This window comes from Peromyscus eremicus, chromosome 10 (genome assembly GCF_949786415.1).
Source record: "Peromyscus eremicus chromosome 10, PerEre_H2_v1, whole genome shotgun sequence".
NCBI classification, from domain to species: domain Eukaryota; kingdom Metazoa; phylum Chordata; class Mammalia; order Rodentia; family Cricetidae; genus Peromyscus; species Peromyscus eremicus.
This window is the reverse complement of record NC_081426.1, coordinates 20,461,382-20,478,188: the sequence shown is the minus strand read 5'-3', so window position 1 is coordinate 20,478,188 and position 16,807 is coordinate 20,461,382. Positions and strand designations below refer to the sequence as shown.

The 16,807-nt window shown below is 41.4% G+C and overlaps 1 protein-coding gene across 1 annotated transcript in view; it reads left to right on the top strand.

The window, feature by feature from the left end:
- The window catches only part of Abca13 (ATP binding cassette subfamily A member 13), a 422,866-nt gene extending 421,014 nt beyond the window's left edge, over window positions 1-1,852 (top strand). The window contains exons 61-62 of the mRNA XM_059275000.1: window positions 449-586; window positions 1,629-1,852. Coding sequence (XP_059130983.1) covers window positions 449-586; window positions 1,629-1,727 — 237 coding nt within the window. The 3' untranslated portion in view covers window positions 1,728-1,852. The remainder of the gene's footprint in view (window positions 1-448; window positions 587-1,628) is intronic.
- Window positions 1,853-16,807: the final 14,955 nt, after the last annotated feature.

Below are 16,807 nucleotides of genomic sequence, written 5' to 3'. Positions count from 1 at the left end.
CTGAAAGCAAGAATCAGAGTGAGTAAATTTCTTGCCAAAAGTAGCTCAGCTAATGCAGAAGAAAACTGGGACCCAAGAATCCCATAATGCTTGTGAAGTTTGGGGAACCCTCAGATATTTCCATTAAGCTGTGTTCACCGCCTCTTTCTGGAGCATCTGTAGGTGACTTCTGGCCATTTAAGCCTATCTTAGTGCTTATGACATGGTGGGGCAGAGTGGGGCAGGACATAATCTCAATCCAAGTGAATGCTACTTCTCTAATGAGCCTCAGGGTAAACAGTCAGCAATAAGTGTTCATTAGTGACTCCCAACATTAACCTACACACATCACCAGTAGTCAACACGTGTGGCTCTAAAAACACATTGAATTTATTTACAATGAAATGTAGTGTAATTAAGTTTGTTCAGTGATATCTGTTCCTGACTCCTCATATTTTCTGACTTTTAGGGGCAGCGCCTTAATTTGCTGGAATATCATGTACAAAAAAGTTGGGAGTGTCTAGCTGACTTGTTCAAAGTTCTGGAGAACAACAAGAGCATCCTGAATATCAAGCATTACTCCATCAGCCAGACCACTCTGGAGCAGGTATGCCACCTCGAACAACGCCACATGCTGTTCTTGTGTATAATTATCAGACCTTATCCAGCAAACTTTAAAAACAGTTAGATTGCTTCTTCAGCACACCACTTCTTTTAATTAACCGTACTCAGTTTTGCAAAAGCCTAGTGAGGATGGTGAAAGTTAGAAAGCTTGTCTATCAGATGTGCTTCATTCAATGTACAGAGCTTTCATTTGCTCATGGAGGCTGGGGACAGTCCCTTCTGTTAAACTTCCCTTTTCTAACTCATTCAATCCCAAATGATAGATTTGATTCTGCAGTAGAACAACAGCTACATCTGGGGAAAATAAGGGCTTGTTGTCCTGAGAGCACCAGGAATGTAAAGTTATTGAAACTACAAGGTATTGATACTTTCCAGGGGACTTAGTCTTTATTCCTGGAGCTGACTGCTCAATGGATTAGGGTAGTAAAATGACAGACACAATGTCCACCTTTTCATTTTATTTGTAATTAAAATATAATGACATCATTCCTACCTCCTTCGTTTTCTTCCTCCAAGCACTCCCATGTACCTCTTCCTGCTTTCTCTCAAATGCATTAATATTATTACATATGCGTGTGTATAAATGTATAAACTCATTCTTCTGAGTCCGTTTAGTTTTGTTTGTGTGTGAATGGTTTTAGAGCTGAATCCTTGATAGCCAATATCCACCAATTACAGGTCTCCCTTCTGGGTAAGACTGATTCTCCCTCTCTTGATAGGCATTAATTGCCTATAGTTCTTTCTCTATGGGTGGGGCCTTGTGAGATATTACCCATCTATGTGGGCATGTCAGCTTGAGTAGTCATTTTTCAAGCCTTGTTTAGGCTGCCATATTGTTGAGATTTCATGAATGTAACTTTCCTTCCGTATCTAGAATACATAGTCTCACAGCAGAGTTCTTGGTCCCCTTGGCCTTTTGTTATTTTTTTTTTTTGGATGGTTGGACAATGTTTTCTTTTATAATAATCAATACCAAAGGTCCAATGTTCTCATGAACTAGTAACTGTTTTCATTTATTCTTTCAGGTGTTTGTTAATTTTGCCACCGAACAGCTGCAAATTCCACACTTTCCTGTTGATCCATCGTCCACTGATGGTCACCATCTGTACCACTCACGTATCTAGGCAGGAAGAGTAAGCTTGTCCTTCATGACAGTTCATCAAAGACCAGACACAGGCACAGCTGAGGGTTGGGAAGAAATGCTCAGGCAGTCATGCATTCTCTTCTTCAATTTCTAATTCAAAACTATTTCCTTATTAATAACCAACAAATTGCAAGATCATTCTCCAATGTAGACTCCTTGAGATTTTTTTCCTCTGATTGTCAAGCCAGGTGGGCGACAGCTTTTCTGTGTCAAACACAGCGATGAACTGGCAGAGTCCAAACGAAGAAGTTCAGGAGTCAAGAGAGTCACCCAAGACACACACTGTATCTTTCTTTTTAAATAGACTGAGTCCCTAACTCATTTGAGTAGGAAACAGTTATCAGGAATCATTTTTTATCTTTTCACAATTTTAAATAAACACCTGGCAATTTACATACAAACTTTTTCCAAAAACTAAATGACATTATGGTGTGACATGAAGAAACCGCCACATGCTTTTTTGCTTTATATCAAACCACCAGCAAAATTGAAGACATTTTTCATTTATAACATGCTTAGTGGAATCTCCCACACTAATTTTGTATGGTTATAGAAGTAAATACATGTAGACTGTGTGGTTGATTTGGATGACTAATTGTCTTAAAATTCTAAGCCTGTTGATTTGAAATATGGAGGGTTCTGTGTTGACAACATTAGCCTCACCTGGAGCTTGGTGGAAACTCATGTTCTCAGGCCTCATCTCTGAGAGAGAGAGAATCTCAAATCCCCAGGCTGTGGCCAAACTCTCTGGTTTAAGCATGCACAATTCAAGTTGGCAGCCAGTGGCCCCAGGCAAAATTTGGTCCTAGAAGGATCATACACAGCTCATAGTAACAGAACATGGAGCTTTCAGTATTTATTAAAAGTTCTCTAAAAAATGTCACTCTCAGAATTGCTGCCCTCAAAGATAGGGCTCCCACAGGCTCTATTGAAATAATAAATAACATCTTACAGTTAATAAAATGTGTAAAATCAATGTGTCTACTACTGAATGTATTTCCACTCAGATACTGTTGAACATTTTCTAACATTTTTCTAAACCTCAATGATGAACCACATTAATTTCATTGCAGAATTTGGCTTTAGCCAATATTAGCATTGGATGATAATAGCTGTGCTATACAGAATGCACTTCATTGTGCCATTTCTTTTCTATACCAGGACTTCATTAAACCTGTCTTATCTGGATGTAATTTATATCTGAGATATTTTAATAGTAAGGATTAATCCCATCATGGGCAGCTTTGATGTCATTGGTTTTGATTTTCAAGTATCAATCTCATAAATGATGCTTTTTGGTAAAGAAATTACAATTTAGGACTTTATGATTTTCCTTTCCTCCTATTCTGACATATTCCATTGTGAAAATGAAAGACATAGCCTTTTCTGTTGTTGAATCAATAAATACCAATTTGTGAAACATGAATATATTTATACTGTAGTGAATAAATGAGATGTGCCATAATTTAACCTGGGTCTTGAAAGTCGTTGTGTCTGTGCCAATGTATTCCTTGCATCTTTATTTGTGTCTTTGGGGATCCAATTTAATTTGGGTAAGGAGGAAATGGAACAACTCCACATCTTTTACAGTTTGAAAGGTTAAAATTTAATTGAGTTTTGCTCTGCAATGTCCTCCTCTTAGGGGTTCTTTTCTGTCTTTGAACTGCTGTCATTCTTGAAGTTTATGCTTCAAGGTATGCCTTTGAACAATGAGCAGGAAGAAAAGGAAGCCCAACATGCTACAGTGGCGCATCCCAGAAGACTGGACACAAAGGTCACATCTTATGCTAATGTTGAAAATGCCATTGCCTTTAGAAGTCTTGCGGATATTTTATGCCTTTGCAGTTAAACACTTGTCTTAAGATTTTTGAGCTGAAGGTCACACAACTGAGACTTTTAAACAAACTATCTTCTCTGGAAATCATCCCGAGGAGATACTTTACAGGGCAGAGATAACACCAGGAATTCCAGTTCCAGTAAGGGAGCACTTCCTATAGGCTTTAGCTTCCCTCATACATGCTTCATTAAAATGCACGAAAACTAATTGAATGCATTCAGTGAGATGCACATTAGTACTTGGTGGCTTAAGGGAATAGTTTGGTTTGTTTATTAAACATTATTTGCCCACCCAAATCAGGGAGAGGGACACTTTATAATTTCAAGCTGATTTGACCATGTACCCCTTTTAATATAACTTAGTTTTATAGTTGAAAAATGCAGAGATCTATAATACATTCACAAGTTTACACAGTAATATGCATTTTTGTTCCTTTAAATAATATTTGCCAGACCAAAACAACACAAACAAGCAAAAACAAAACGAAACAAACAAAACCTCTGTACATAAGCAGATGGAAGTATGGCACACACGGGGCTGGCAGAGTAATAGATGAAAAAGCCATGGCTCTGTCCTTGAGTATGCAAACAGACGGAGATGACAAGGTGAGGTCACAGGATGAGTGCTGCCTGCTGTGGGCCACAGAGTGATTTAGTCTGGGAGTCTGGGCACAGACGGTTCTTCTCAATAGGCCCTTGAGATGGAGAAAGGGGAAAATGGCCTTTAAAGTTAAAAGAGTATGAGTGCATACCAACAATATTTAATGGGCAATGCGTTCTTGCCTACGGCTTTGGGAAGAACTTCAGTACATTCCAAGATGGCTTCTAGGGCTCTCCTCATTTCAGTGTTAGAGGGGCAGGGGCAAAAAGGACTATGGGAGGGAAGGGAAAGGGAGAAGAAAACAGGCAAAAGGGAAGGAGGGCAGGGGAGACAGTTTGGACAAGGGGAAAGCTGTCAATCGAACCCATTTACATCATCCAGAAATATTCATATGCCCATAACTAGCTGCAAGAATATTTGGACAGGGCAGCTGTTAGCCAGGCTTCTGATCACCCTAGGGTGAAATGGGGAAAAACTAATGGATACTATATACATAACCAACAATGTCTTCTATAGGAGCACAGACAGAGGCCTCATGGTAATTTTGCATGGGAACAGAATACTAGATTTGGACTTGTTGAGTAACATATATTCTGGGACTGTCTAGGTTATATGAATATTTTCAGGATTACAGCTGTGTGTTCAGATCTATAGAGCAGAAGCCACGTTTGTTTGTAGGCATTATTGTCAAATTTAATGCAGTAGATAAGGAGAATATTTTATGGAGATAGAGATTTCCACTTGGACTAAAGAAATAGTCCTGCTATTTTCTCACAGTGAGAATTCCTGTGAAGATCTCTCATGGATAGATGACTCTTATTGGGAAGGGCTTCCAGAGGCTGAAAGCAGAAGCGTTTTCCTCAACCATTTGCTGTTGTGTGCTTTCACAAAAGACAACTAGCACAGCCACGTTTCCTGCGGCACTACTTGCACTATCCAGGCAGTATCAGCCCGGCTGTCTATCAACAGTTCAATGGAAAAAGAAAATATGGTATATCTGCAAAATGGAATTTTATTTTCCATAAAGAAAAAATAAAACTATGTTATTTGTAAGAAAATGTGTGAAATTTGAGATCATCATATTTAATAGAATAAGTCAGCCTCAAGAAGACAGTGGCTAGGTTTTCTTTTTCACTTGCAAGCCTAGGTTTTATATACATACATAAGTATATATGAATACACATATACATAAATATATACAAATACACACACAAACATACATATACCTGAAATCAGAAAGCAGAGAAAAGAAGGAGACTAGAAAGGGTGGAGGTGAAGTAGGAGAAAAAGGGAAGCACAGGAAGTAAAATGGCTATTGTACGTGACATACTTGAAAGAAACACGCTTTTTGAACTATGTGCAATGCGTGTATTCCTAAAAGATGTATTCCACGATTTTATAAGTGGGCTTGACTGACTTCCTTTTTTACACATAAAATTGCTTTGAGGAAAATGAGATTCATTGAGCTCAATCTAAAAATGCTGGCAAAATTGTTTAGATAATATATCTAGAAACCTCACCAGCAAATCCTTCTCTACAATGGGATGATCTGTGTCCTCCCTTCTCCAGAAGCTAGAGTCACAGATGTTCTGCCTTGTGATCTCTACTCCCTCACTTCCTGTTTCCTCCTTTAGCTGCTCTACTCTGGATGCACCTCTCTTTGTCTCTCCAGCATGGACCAAACAACCCCATTTTCCTAAGTCCAGTTCTCTATTGTTGTATTTTCCATTCTTGGAATCCATGGTTCTGTACTTTCCTGGCTTGTTTGCACTCTTGCCTATCATTTTGGGGCAGTTGCTCTTTCTATGCAATGAACTGGTCATACTTTTTTTTTTTTTTTTTTTTTTTTAAATCTACTACTGATCATCTTTGAAGTCTGCATCACCAATTGCCACCAAGGAGCCCATGACTCATGGTTCATTTTCCCCATAGCAGCCCTCTTGGCTGAGCTGCAGGAGAGCCTCAGCACCCATCTGGTTCTCCATTCATGTCTCATCAAACCCGTTCATAAGAACCATGCCAGGGGACATAGCCCCCTACCTTCTGGTAACAGGAGCTGTTATTGCAGGGTTCCTTAACATCTGCTGCTTCCTCCATGTCTCAGAATCCATTCTGTGTAGTCTTGGAGATTTTCTGTAGCATATCTTGCTGATTGTCCTTTTCCTCTCATCTTTTACAATCATAGCAAAAGCTTCCATTTTTTTCTCTCTGGTGCTGTGGCTCTGCTTCTTCCTCAAAATTGTTGACTGCTTTGGTCCATGAAGAGTGGTGGAAGCAGGAGTGGGGAACAGGGCTCAGAGGGCTGTGGGTACAATGGAGACAGTACTCTGGGAGACAGACTTCAGTGAATCAGCTCAGCTTAATTCCGGAGTATAAGGAACACATAGGATTGGGGAGCCTGGGGACAAGCCCTAATTTGCATTAAATAGCACATGCCTATCTCAAGGTTTCCTATTTGGCAGTAGGGTCCTACTGCAGGGCTCCTCACACAAGTCCTCTAGCAGGAATCTGTGCCAAGGGTCAAGTTAAAGATAAGCATATGGCTTAGAGACAGCTTTCAGATAAGGTCAGTCCTCAGGGCCCAGGGACATTCTCCAGATAAGGGCAGGTAGAGAGCAGGATGTTTCACTGGGGAGGGAGGGAGGGAGGGAGGGAATCTCCATGTTTATGAGCTTTTGGAAAAAGCTGCCAGGACATGATAGACTGCAACCTCTGACTAGCCAGTAAGGCCTTCCAACACGGCCCCGTAGCTTTACCACAGCACTAGTACCTTAGCAGCTTTCTCTTCATCGGATTCCACCTCTTTTGTTTCTAGTGGGGTGATGCACCTCCTTTCTCCTTTAGCTGTGAACACCAGATTTCCACTCTTGATGAAACCTCAATGCCTTACGAATGTTTTAGGAATAGAGAAGTGATTTTTCAACCATGGCTTGAAGTCTGTGATATAATCCTTCTCTTCGGCTCTTTGAGCTCCACTACTGTGCTTAGATATATACCGAGATGCGGAATGTGTGTGCACCTGTGTCTCCCTGTGCTGTGCGCTCTCTCCTCTCGGTTTCATTGATAAAATTAACTTCTCACTATTGTTAGCTTGAATGTCTGTGAAAGCTCTATTTGTTGCAGGCTTAGGTCCCAATCGATGGTATTAGGAAGTCATGGAAACTTTGAAAGTGGGATGTACTGGGATGTCTTCAGGTCATCATGGCTGTGCTCCAGAAGGAAACTCCAGACCCCTCTGCTCACTTGATCTCTCCTGCTTCCTAGCTACGAGATGAGCAACATTTTCTACTAACTACTTCCACCACGGTGTGATACCACAGGCCCAGAGCAATAGAGCATCCAATTATGAATGAAAGATCTAAAAGTGTAAACCAGTCTGGTCTGGTCTTTTTTTCTTTATCAGCACTTGCTATAATAGAGGAAAGCTGTCCAACTCACTTCTCAAGTTCATATGTCAGTCTAAGGATTACTCTTCTGGGGCACTTTTTTAACACTGTTCATGGTTCTTTCTACAATTAATTTCTCCTATTTCATTCTGTGTATGATTGTAAGGACCATAATAATACAGGTATTTTATAACAATATAAGTGTTTTTTAACTTAAAAATGTTTGTGAAATGTTTTTATAATTGTTTTTTAAAATGTTCATCTCCTCCACTCAGTTGTAAGTTTTGGCTAATGGCAACGGTCTCTCTCTCTCTTTCTCCCCCAAGTGTGTGTGTGTGTGTGTGTGTGTGTGTGTGTGTGTATGTGAGTGTGTGTGTGTGTCCACATATGTGTATATGTAAGTGTATTTCAGTGTATTTTCCCTTCTCAATTTTATTTCCAGTACCAGCACTGAGTAAATGATTACCAAAAATTTGTTGATATCAATCAGTGATTGATGAGTGGCTATTGATTTTCTTCTGAGAATAACCCAGGTTTCTCTGGTCTTCTGTCATGTCTATCAGGGAGGCTGAGTCAGCAGCATAAAGCACCAGTTGAAATGCCCACAAAAATCAAGTAAAGCTCAACATAAAAGGTGCCAGCTTAACTGATGTAGGAGCTGACTACAGAAAATAGCTATATTCTAACAGAGGACTTAGTCCTGAAAGTACACAGAAGAGTGAAAGAATTCATTGCTTGAGTATTTGCAAATAAGTTTCTTTGGCTAAAGACTGGCTTGGAGATGAGGAACCACCATGGATGAGGGATGTGGAATTCAAATGAGGGATAGGTACCATCCTGCTTGCCCTCAGGAGCAGAAACAGAGGGGCTATAACAGGGTAAAGCTAAGGACTGTAATGTAGGAGATGGTTTGCCCTGCCAACACCCTCATCATCTCCTGCTTTCTCTGCAGACTTGGATCCTTGATTGGACATATATATATATAGCCTCTTCTGTTGCCCTCCAACTCCATCAAAAAAGGCCCCTGTGTCAATCACTGTTGACCCCAGTGCATATCTGCAGGCTGCTTGCAAAGCAGCCTCAGCTCCACTGCCCTGCACCATCTCCTTGCAGGCCAGCAAACTATGATCCCATATGATTTGATGTAGCACTGTATGTTTTCTAGGTCTGTGAACATTCTTCTTTTGCATTCTAGGAGCTTTTTTATAGGAAAAAAAGGGCAGTTTCCTCTCTTACTTCTTTGACCCCTTCCCTGTCACAAATAGAGAGGTGTCCTTTTTTTTCAATCCTTATATATGCTTTTATCATTAAAGACACAATAGTTCTCAGATTTCTTTATTTATATACAATAGACTTACAGAAATAATTCGAGAATCACATGCATCATTATATTCCCAGAGCACAGTACTGAATTGTGTTATTGTTCATACAAAGGCTGCTCAGGGAACAAATGAGAACACTGTTGGGGGTTGGGGACAGGAACTCCAGCAATCTTAGATATGGCATAATCTTTTAGGACAAAACTAAGATATAATTTATTCAAAGAAAGCGTCTCCTTAATTTCTCATTAGGGTCTGCCAGTTCTCAACAGTCCCACTCACAACACTTGCAGCAGGTGCTGATTGACTGTCAGTGTGAGTGGCTCCAGCCTGGGCTCTGTAGAAGCACCCTGATTGTGAAGAGCTCAGTGTGAAGTCCACAGGCACCTGTAGATTGGAACCCCATCCTTCAGCATTAGAAAGGCTACTTGAGTTATTAACCTTCTACTTTTCTTGAAAACTGCTCATTTTGTGCTTTCAGAGAGAAACATTTTAGATGTGTGAAAAGTGTGCATATTTGCTGCAGTTTATTCAAAACAAAAACTACTGTTTATTTACTATCCATAAGGATAAAAAATGCCAATAGTCCATGTCCCAGGAGCCCAGGGGTGGTTAATGGGATCATTACGACTTGTTCTCCTCACACCCACTCAATTCCCACTTCCCTCAAGCAAGTCAGTAACAAGATTGTAATAGAAACTTGGCATCTCTGGAGAGGAAATATTTTCCCATCAGAAGTAAACTAAAAACACCATTATGGCTGGCATGATACTGAATATGTGTTCTCTGTGTGACTGCAGGAGAAAGCAACAGCTATACATTTGCAAGATGATCTTCACAAAATACTTAGGTTTGTGAGAAAGTAGGACTGAAAACTATATCTGGGCCATTGTGAACCCCTCTTCCCACTGCAGCCACCATACTTAGTTGGGCCCTATAGCAGGAATCTTAAAGGATCTTATTAATAAAAACAAACCTGGAGCCAGGTGTAGATGGAGTTTTCCTGCCTGGCCCACAGTCAGGACAAATCTTTGTCACCCGCCAGTCCCACAGCTGCTCAGACCCAACCAAGTAAACACAGAGACTTATATTGGTTACAAACTGTATGGCCGTGGCAGGCTTCTTGCTAACTGTTCTTATAGCTTAAATTAATCCATTTCCATAAGTCTGTACCTTGCCACGTGGCTCGTGGCTTACCGGCATCTTCACATGCTGCTTGTCCTGGTGGCGGCTGGCAGTGTCTCTGACTCAGCCTTCCACTTCCCAGCTTTATTCTCCTCCTTGTCCCGCCTATACTTCCTGCCTAGCCAATGGCCAATCAGTGTTTTATTTACTGACCAATCAGCAACACATTTGCCATACAGAACATCCCACAGCAGCCAGGTATTGGGGTGAATGCTGGAAGACCAGAGAAGCAGAACAAGCCACAGCTACCTCACCTTGCCAATTCCTCAGCTGATCTGTTTCCTCAGACTGGATTCCTCTCAGCTGAACTGTGCTACTCAAAAGCCTAAAAGCTTAACCAGCCTAGTTCCTGGTCCTTATGCCTTATATACCTTTTTGCTTTCTGCCATCACTTCCTGGGATTAAAGGCTCACTTTCTGGGATTAGAGGCATGAGTCACCATGTCTGGCTGTTTCCAGTGTAGCTTTAAACTCACAGAGATCCGGATGGATCTCTGCCTCCCAAGTGATAGAATTAAAGGCGTGTGTGCCACCATTTTCTGGCCTCTGTATCTAGTGGCTGTTCTGTTCTCTGACCCCAGATAAATTTATTAGGGTACACAATATTTTGGGGAACACAATATCACCACATTTTTTTGGAGTTAAAAGCCCAAGAGGTCAGAGCAGTAGTAAGAGCTGAGACTTAAAACTGCCTTTTTACCCTTCCTGCCACTGCTGTCCTTTCCCTCAGCAAGAGACCTACTTCCTGTGTATCTGTCTTTTTATTGACTTTCTGTTCTGCCTTCTCATTGGTTGAAAACCCAACCACATGACCTCCTCATCACTGCCTGTCTATACAGACCTCCAGGTCTTTTATGGTTGGTATTGAGATTAAAGGCATGTGTCTCCATGCTGACTGTATCCTTGAACACACAGAGATCTATCTGTCATGCGATCTGGATTAAAGGTGTGAGTCACCATGCCTGACTGTTTCCAGTGTAGCTTTAAACTCAGAGAGATCCGGATAGATCTCTGCCTCCCAAGTGATAGAATTAAAGGCGTGTGTGGCACCATTTCCTGGCCTCTGTATCTAGTAGCTGCTCTGTTCTCTGACCCCAGATAAGTGTATTAGGGTACACAATATTTTGGGGAACACAATATCACCACAGGGCCCCACATAGGCAACCTGAACTACTCATCCTATATTCTACTTTCTCCAGAGTTCAGAAGTTTTCTTTGAGAGACAATATAGTGCCATCAGCTTTGTGTGGTCACTCAGGCCTCTGGGAGGGAGGTCATCAGAGGAGAGAAAAAGACAGGTGAACTCCAGCAATGTGCAGGAGGAGTCCTGTGTCAGAGATCTCTTCACCCTTACAGCCCAGCTGACCACTGGCTCATGTCTATGGCGGATGAGACCCTGCACAAGCATGGGATTATGACGGCCAAAGGGGCTGGCAGAACCTGGTTCAGAGAGACATGACTATTACAACCAACATTATTTCTGGACCATTGTCCTCTCTAACTTGTGTTACTATAACGCGAAAGAGAAAAGAAGATCTCCAAGACTCTCTGGTAGCAGGGTGATATAAATATTCTATTTGTCAACTGCTAAGAAAGAGGGGCACCTGTGCCCTGCTAGGCTTTCTCTTTTTTGACATGAGTCCTGCTGCATATTTCATTGACAGCCATACAAAACCTTGTTCCACAGCCATACACTGCAGTCAGCCATTGTTAAAGTGCTAGGTTTCCATTTCTAACAACCCACTTCATATGTCTTCTTGAATGACTGCTGGCTGTGATACTCTTTATGCCAAAATCTGCTTTGTGAACTTTCTTATCAAACCTAGATCTCTTCTAGGCATTACTGTACCTCTGCTAGGTCATAGGACTATTTAAAGACATTACGAGCACTGTCTATGACATGTGCTCCTCTTAATTTTCATAACCAGCTCATTAAAAAAGTTTATTTTATGTTTATTTGGGGGGCAGGTTGCATGCTGTGGCATGCATGTGGAGATTAGTGGATAGCTTTGTGTTACTGTGTCCTTCCATGGGTTGCAGGGATCAAGTCAAGTTGTCAGTCCTGTATAACAAAAACATTTAGCCACTTAGCCATCTTGCCAGCCCACATCTAGACCATTTGGAAGTTCTTTCTTCTTTGTCTGCTAAACAGCTTTCACATTTTCACATCGTGTTTATCTTTACAGTACATACTATGCTCTAAATAGCCTTGATTTCTTGTCTAGCTGATGCTCATAGCTTTTTGTCTGTGTACTTGGGTAGACAAGCTAGTGACTTTGACTCTGTGAATATATCACCTAACATGGCAAAAGAGACTTTGAAGACATGATTAAGTCAAGGAGCCTGACATGGAGAGGTATCCTGCATTATCTATGTACATGAAACCATCACTTGGACCTTTATAAAAGAAAGAAATGGAGAGAAGACCCAAGGATGCATGCAGAGGTTAGAGGATAAATGCTGGAGTTAGATGATGGATATTGAGATTAGAGGATGGATGCAGAGGTTGGATGATGGATGCAGAGGTTAGAGGATGGAATAAGAAGTTAGAGGATGGATGAAGAGGTTAGATGATGGATGAAGACTTTAGAGAATGAATGCAGAGGTTAGAGGATGAATGCTGGGGTTAGAGGATAGATGTTGAGATTAGATGGTGGATGCAGAGGTTAGATGACAGATGAAGATGTCAGAGGATGGATCAAAGGTTAGAGGATGGATGAAGAGATTGAAGCACAGATGCAGAGGTTAGAGGATGGATACAGAAGTCAGTGGTTGGATACAGAAGTTAGTGGATGGATGCAGAGTTTAGAGGATGGATGCAGAGGTTAGAGGATGGATACAGAAATTGGTGAATGGATGCACCTTTGAAAGGGAGGGGGAAGTAAGGTGCTAAAGAGTGTTGGCACCTTCAGAAGATGGAAGGGACAAGGGAATCTGTGCTTGTCAGAGTCCAAGAAAGGAGTAGAGCTGCAACAAGATCTTGATTCTAGTCAAGAAAAACATTCATTTCAGACTTTTGAGTGGGATCCTGATGGGTGGTATCTTAACACACAATATTTGGGATGAGAAACTTTAGCTCTGTTGTTTTACCCTCTTGTTTGTGATAGTCCGTTTAATGTCATTTCTGAGACTCAAATCAGACTGAATTATGTCTCATGGTCCCTTGTAGCACCTTCAGAACACTGCAGTGAAGTCTAATTCAGGTGGCAGTGAAGTCTAATTCAGGTGGAAGCTAAATCACAGACACCCTCCCTGCCAGGCCCTTAAGTAGCAGTGCATGATTCTTTTACACCATGACACTTCTGCTGAAGTAGTGAGCCCAGCCTGGTCCCTGAGACCATGCCCTGGTCACTGCCACAGGCTAGGCCATTCTCCCTTGTACCAGCTGCTGTTTCCTCTCTCTCAGGCACATTTTTCTCCCCCAGGCCACTGCTCCTGCCCCTGCTGTTCCAGGAAACTGGAACTCAGCAAAGTGATGAGTGTGAACATATGTACAGAAGAGTTGGGATCAGGTGGGCCATGTTCACTCTGCTGGAGCAGCACCCACTAAGCAATAACCCATAACCCCAGTGCATGTCTTATGTATAGCACAGAGGAAGGTGTTAGCTGGTCTCCTAGGACATGTCTGTAGGGTAGCAGTCTCATGTTGTGCTCATTCAGGAGAAGCAAGCTGAAGCTGTTAGTTTTTGCACACACTAGTCAATTATTCCTAAATTCGTGTACTTGCATACACTGTCAGCATTTGCACTTGGAAAAAAGGAAGGCTTTGCCATCCCTCTGAGTCTCAGGGTAAGGCTTTGGACTTCCATTAATCTGGGCCATTGGGGTCTTTGACAAGGCTATGCCAGGTCAAACAATACACATTCATCCCTGGCTCCCTGGGATCATCACATACCTCCCTCTGTACTTGGCACCTTGATCTTCCACCTCCCGGGTGTCGCTGTATTTCTTCCCAGCATAAGACAGTTGCTTATACCCTGTCTTGTCCTCAGAAGATGCATCCTGCTGCCATCATCATTTCTTTATACTGATTTCTTCATATCACAATTTCCTTTTTTCGTCCTTATAATCATCAATGATTTCTTTGGTTCTTATTTAATTTACATCTCTCTTACTACCTGACCTGAAGTGTCTTTCTTCAGAGTTTTGGTAATAGTGCTTTTCCTCCTCCTTCCCCTTTCTCTACATGACCACCAACCATCCTCCCCTCTGCTAACTCCAGCACAGAGAAGGATTGTGTGGAAGAACTTGTACACAGAGCCCAGTGGTACCATCTTAAGAAGTCTGGATGGCTGCCTGGCTCTCAAGTGCATCTTCAGCTTTATGCCATATTTGGTTGCTCAAATATGGTTCTATATTTATGCTGTTTCTATCCATCTGTAATAATCAGGTAACTTACACCATTGCTTCCTAAGTTTAGGAGATGTATCTCTCATAGAGTTCTCAACACCTGGGTGTCAGGACATTTAGAGGAATTGAAGTCATTGACAGTTGGATAGAGCAGAAGGGTGTTAGTGTTAAAAAAAACAGAAAAAAATATTTACTTTTATCTCATCTCATTTCCATATATATATATATATATATATATATATATATATATATATATATATCAAGGCAGAGGCCAGAAGAGGGCCTCAGATCCCCTGGAACTCAGGTTACAGATGGTTGCGAGTTACCATGTGGGTGCTGGGAATTGAAACCTGGGTCCTCTCCAAGAACAGCCAGTGCTCTTAACCATTAAGCCATCCCTCCAGCCCCACAGCATTCTCAACTTTTAGAATCTTTAGCTGTGCATTCATGATTCTATGCTTTAAACTTTTGTGTCTCAGGGAAGCAAACTGATAACAGAAAAATTTAAATAGAATAAAATGAATTTCTAACCACTTGGGGATAAGAACTGAGTGTCTTTAACTCACCTTCCCCAGTTCAGTTCGCAAGCAGAATAGCAACAGTGCAGAAATGTAGGGGAAAGTTTCCAAGCTCATTCTTTGCTTTGAAAATGAATTATTTTAAGACAAGCATGGTGGCACCCACCCTTAATACCAGAACTCAGAAGGGGCATGGGGGTTTGAAGCCAGCCTAGGGAGAAATTGTCTCCCAAAACAAAAAGTATTTTGAATGTTCTTTCCCTGAAATCATCCTTGTCTTTTCTATGTGTCAGGGATGTGGTAAATGGCTCTCCTACACAATAAACCCAATGGTCATGCCTTTTGTGAAATATCCCTTATTCAGAGAGGCTGACCCACAAACACCCACTAACCCTAACTTTTAGGTATTACTTTGGGCTGAAGAGAGACTCCAGCTGGAGGCTGAGGACCTGCCCATCATGTTCCTTCAGAAAAAAAAACAAAAAAACAAAAAACAGGCCTCCCATAGAAGGAAGGCAATGCTGGGTGGGGCAGAGAGATGCCTTTGGAACACTTTGCATTACTAGGATCTTATGGAGCCTTAGCCAAAGAGAAGTCTTTAGAAGGAGTTGACTGCCCAGCAGACTAGAGAGAAGGAGGGACTCAGGCTTGGCTTGCATGAAGAAGTGGAGCAGATTGTGGCCTGTGAGTGCTGGCTACCCTCTGACCTGGAATTCATGCAGAAAAATACTACAGATGGTGGCTCAGTCAGACTGTGGTTGAATCCACACACAAATGCTCTCCTCATTCAGTATGTTGTGGTGTTATCAAAGGGATGAGTTAGGGAGGCCTGCCCAGGGGCATAAAGGATGCTGTCTAGGTAGTTTCCTAATGACCTGTGACCAAAAGAACACAATTTGGGATCTGGGAATGTGATTCATCACTTGGAAATAGGGACTAACAGGTAGCAACCCTTATTAGCATCAGGATGTAATGCAAAGTGTTTTCTCCCACCCCATGAATGGGACTTGGAAAAATCAAGTGGGTCACTGTTTTTGGCTGAATTCCTTTGAGATGCAACATAATGGAGGCAGAAACAGTCAATTCAGTCTGGCTTTGTTCTCTGACAGGTCAACCTGGCTCAGTTAGAATCATGGTATGTTTTCTTGTTCTGCATATTTTGTCCTTCTCAACAAAGCTGTTTTTATTTAAACATTTAGTTTGGTGATGGTGGAATTTACTAAACTAAATGATGTAGTCATATAATCTACATCTAAACTAAACTAAACCACCATAAATAGTATAGTTGTAGTTCATGAGGATCTCTGACTTGCTGGAGTTTGTCAAGGGACTGGTCCTGCAGGATCATAGCCGTAGGGTCTCCATGACTTCAGGAGAACAGTAGGATATCTAAGAGGAGTTTCTGTGAAGACCAGTATTGATGGTGTACCAGAAGCCAGAGGCTTTGAACCTGACCAATGAACATTAGCAAGTAAAGCTGTTAGGACAAAAGGGTATACTGAATGATACACAGCAGCTCCCAATGCCACTAAGACAAAAGAAAAGGTGATGGAGAGACAGGAGAGTTGGGGGAGCACAGTACTTTTTTTGTTGTTTGCTATTTTGTTTGTTTTTAAATTGATGTTCTTATTTGAATGTTTTATTTTTTTATTTCTTATTTTCATTATTTCTTTTTAAGTTTTCCTTTTGGGGAGGATGCAACAAGGTTAAAGGGTAAATACAGAGGTACTGGGAAATAAGTGGGATTGGGGTACATGATATGAAATTCCCAAAGAATCAATAAAAAATTATGTTTAAAAAAGAGAAGAAAAATAGCCTTTGAGCAGCTGACTTTGGGGACAAATCCAATGGAAGGGTCCTGTGCTG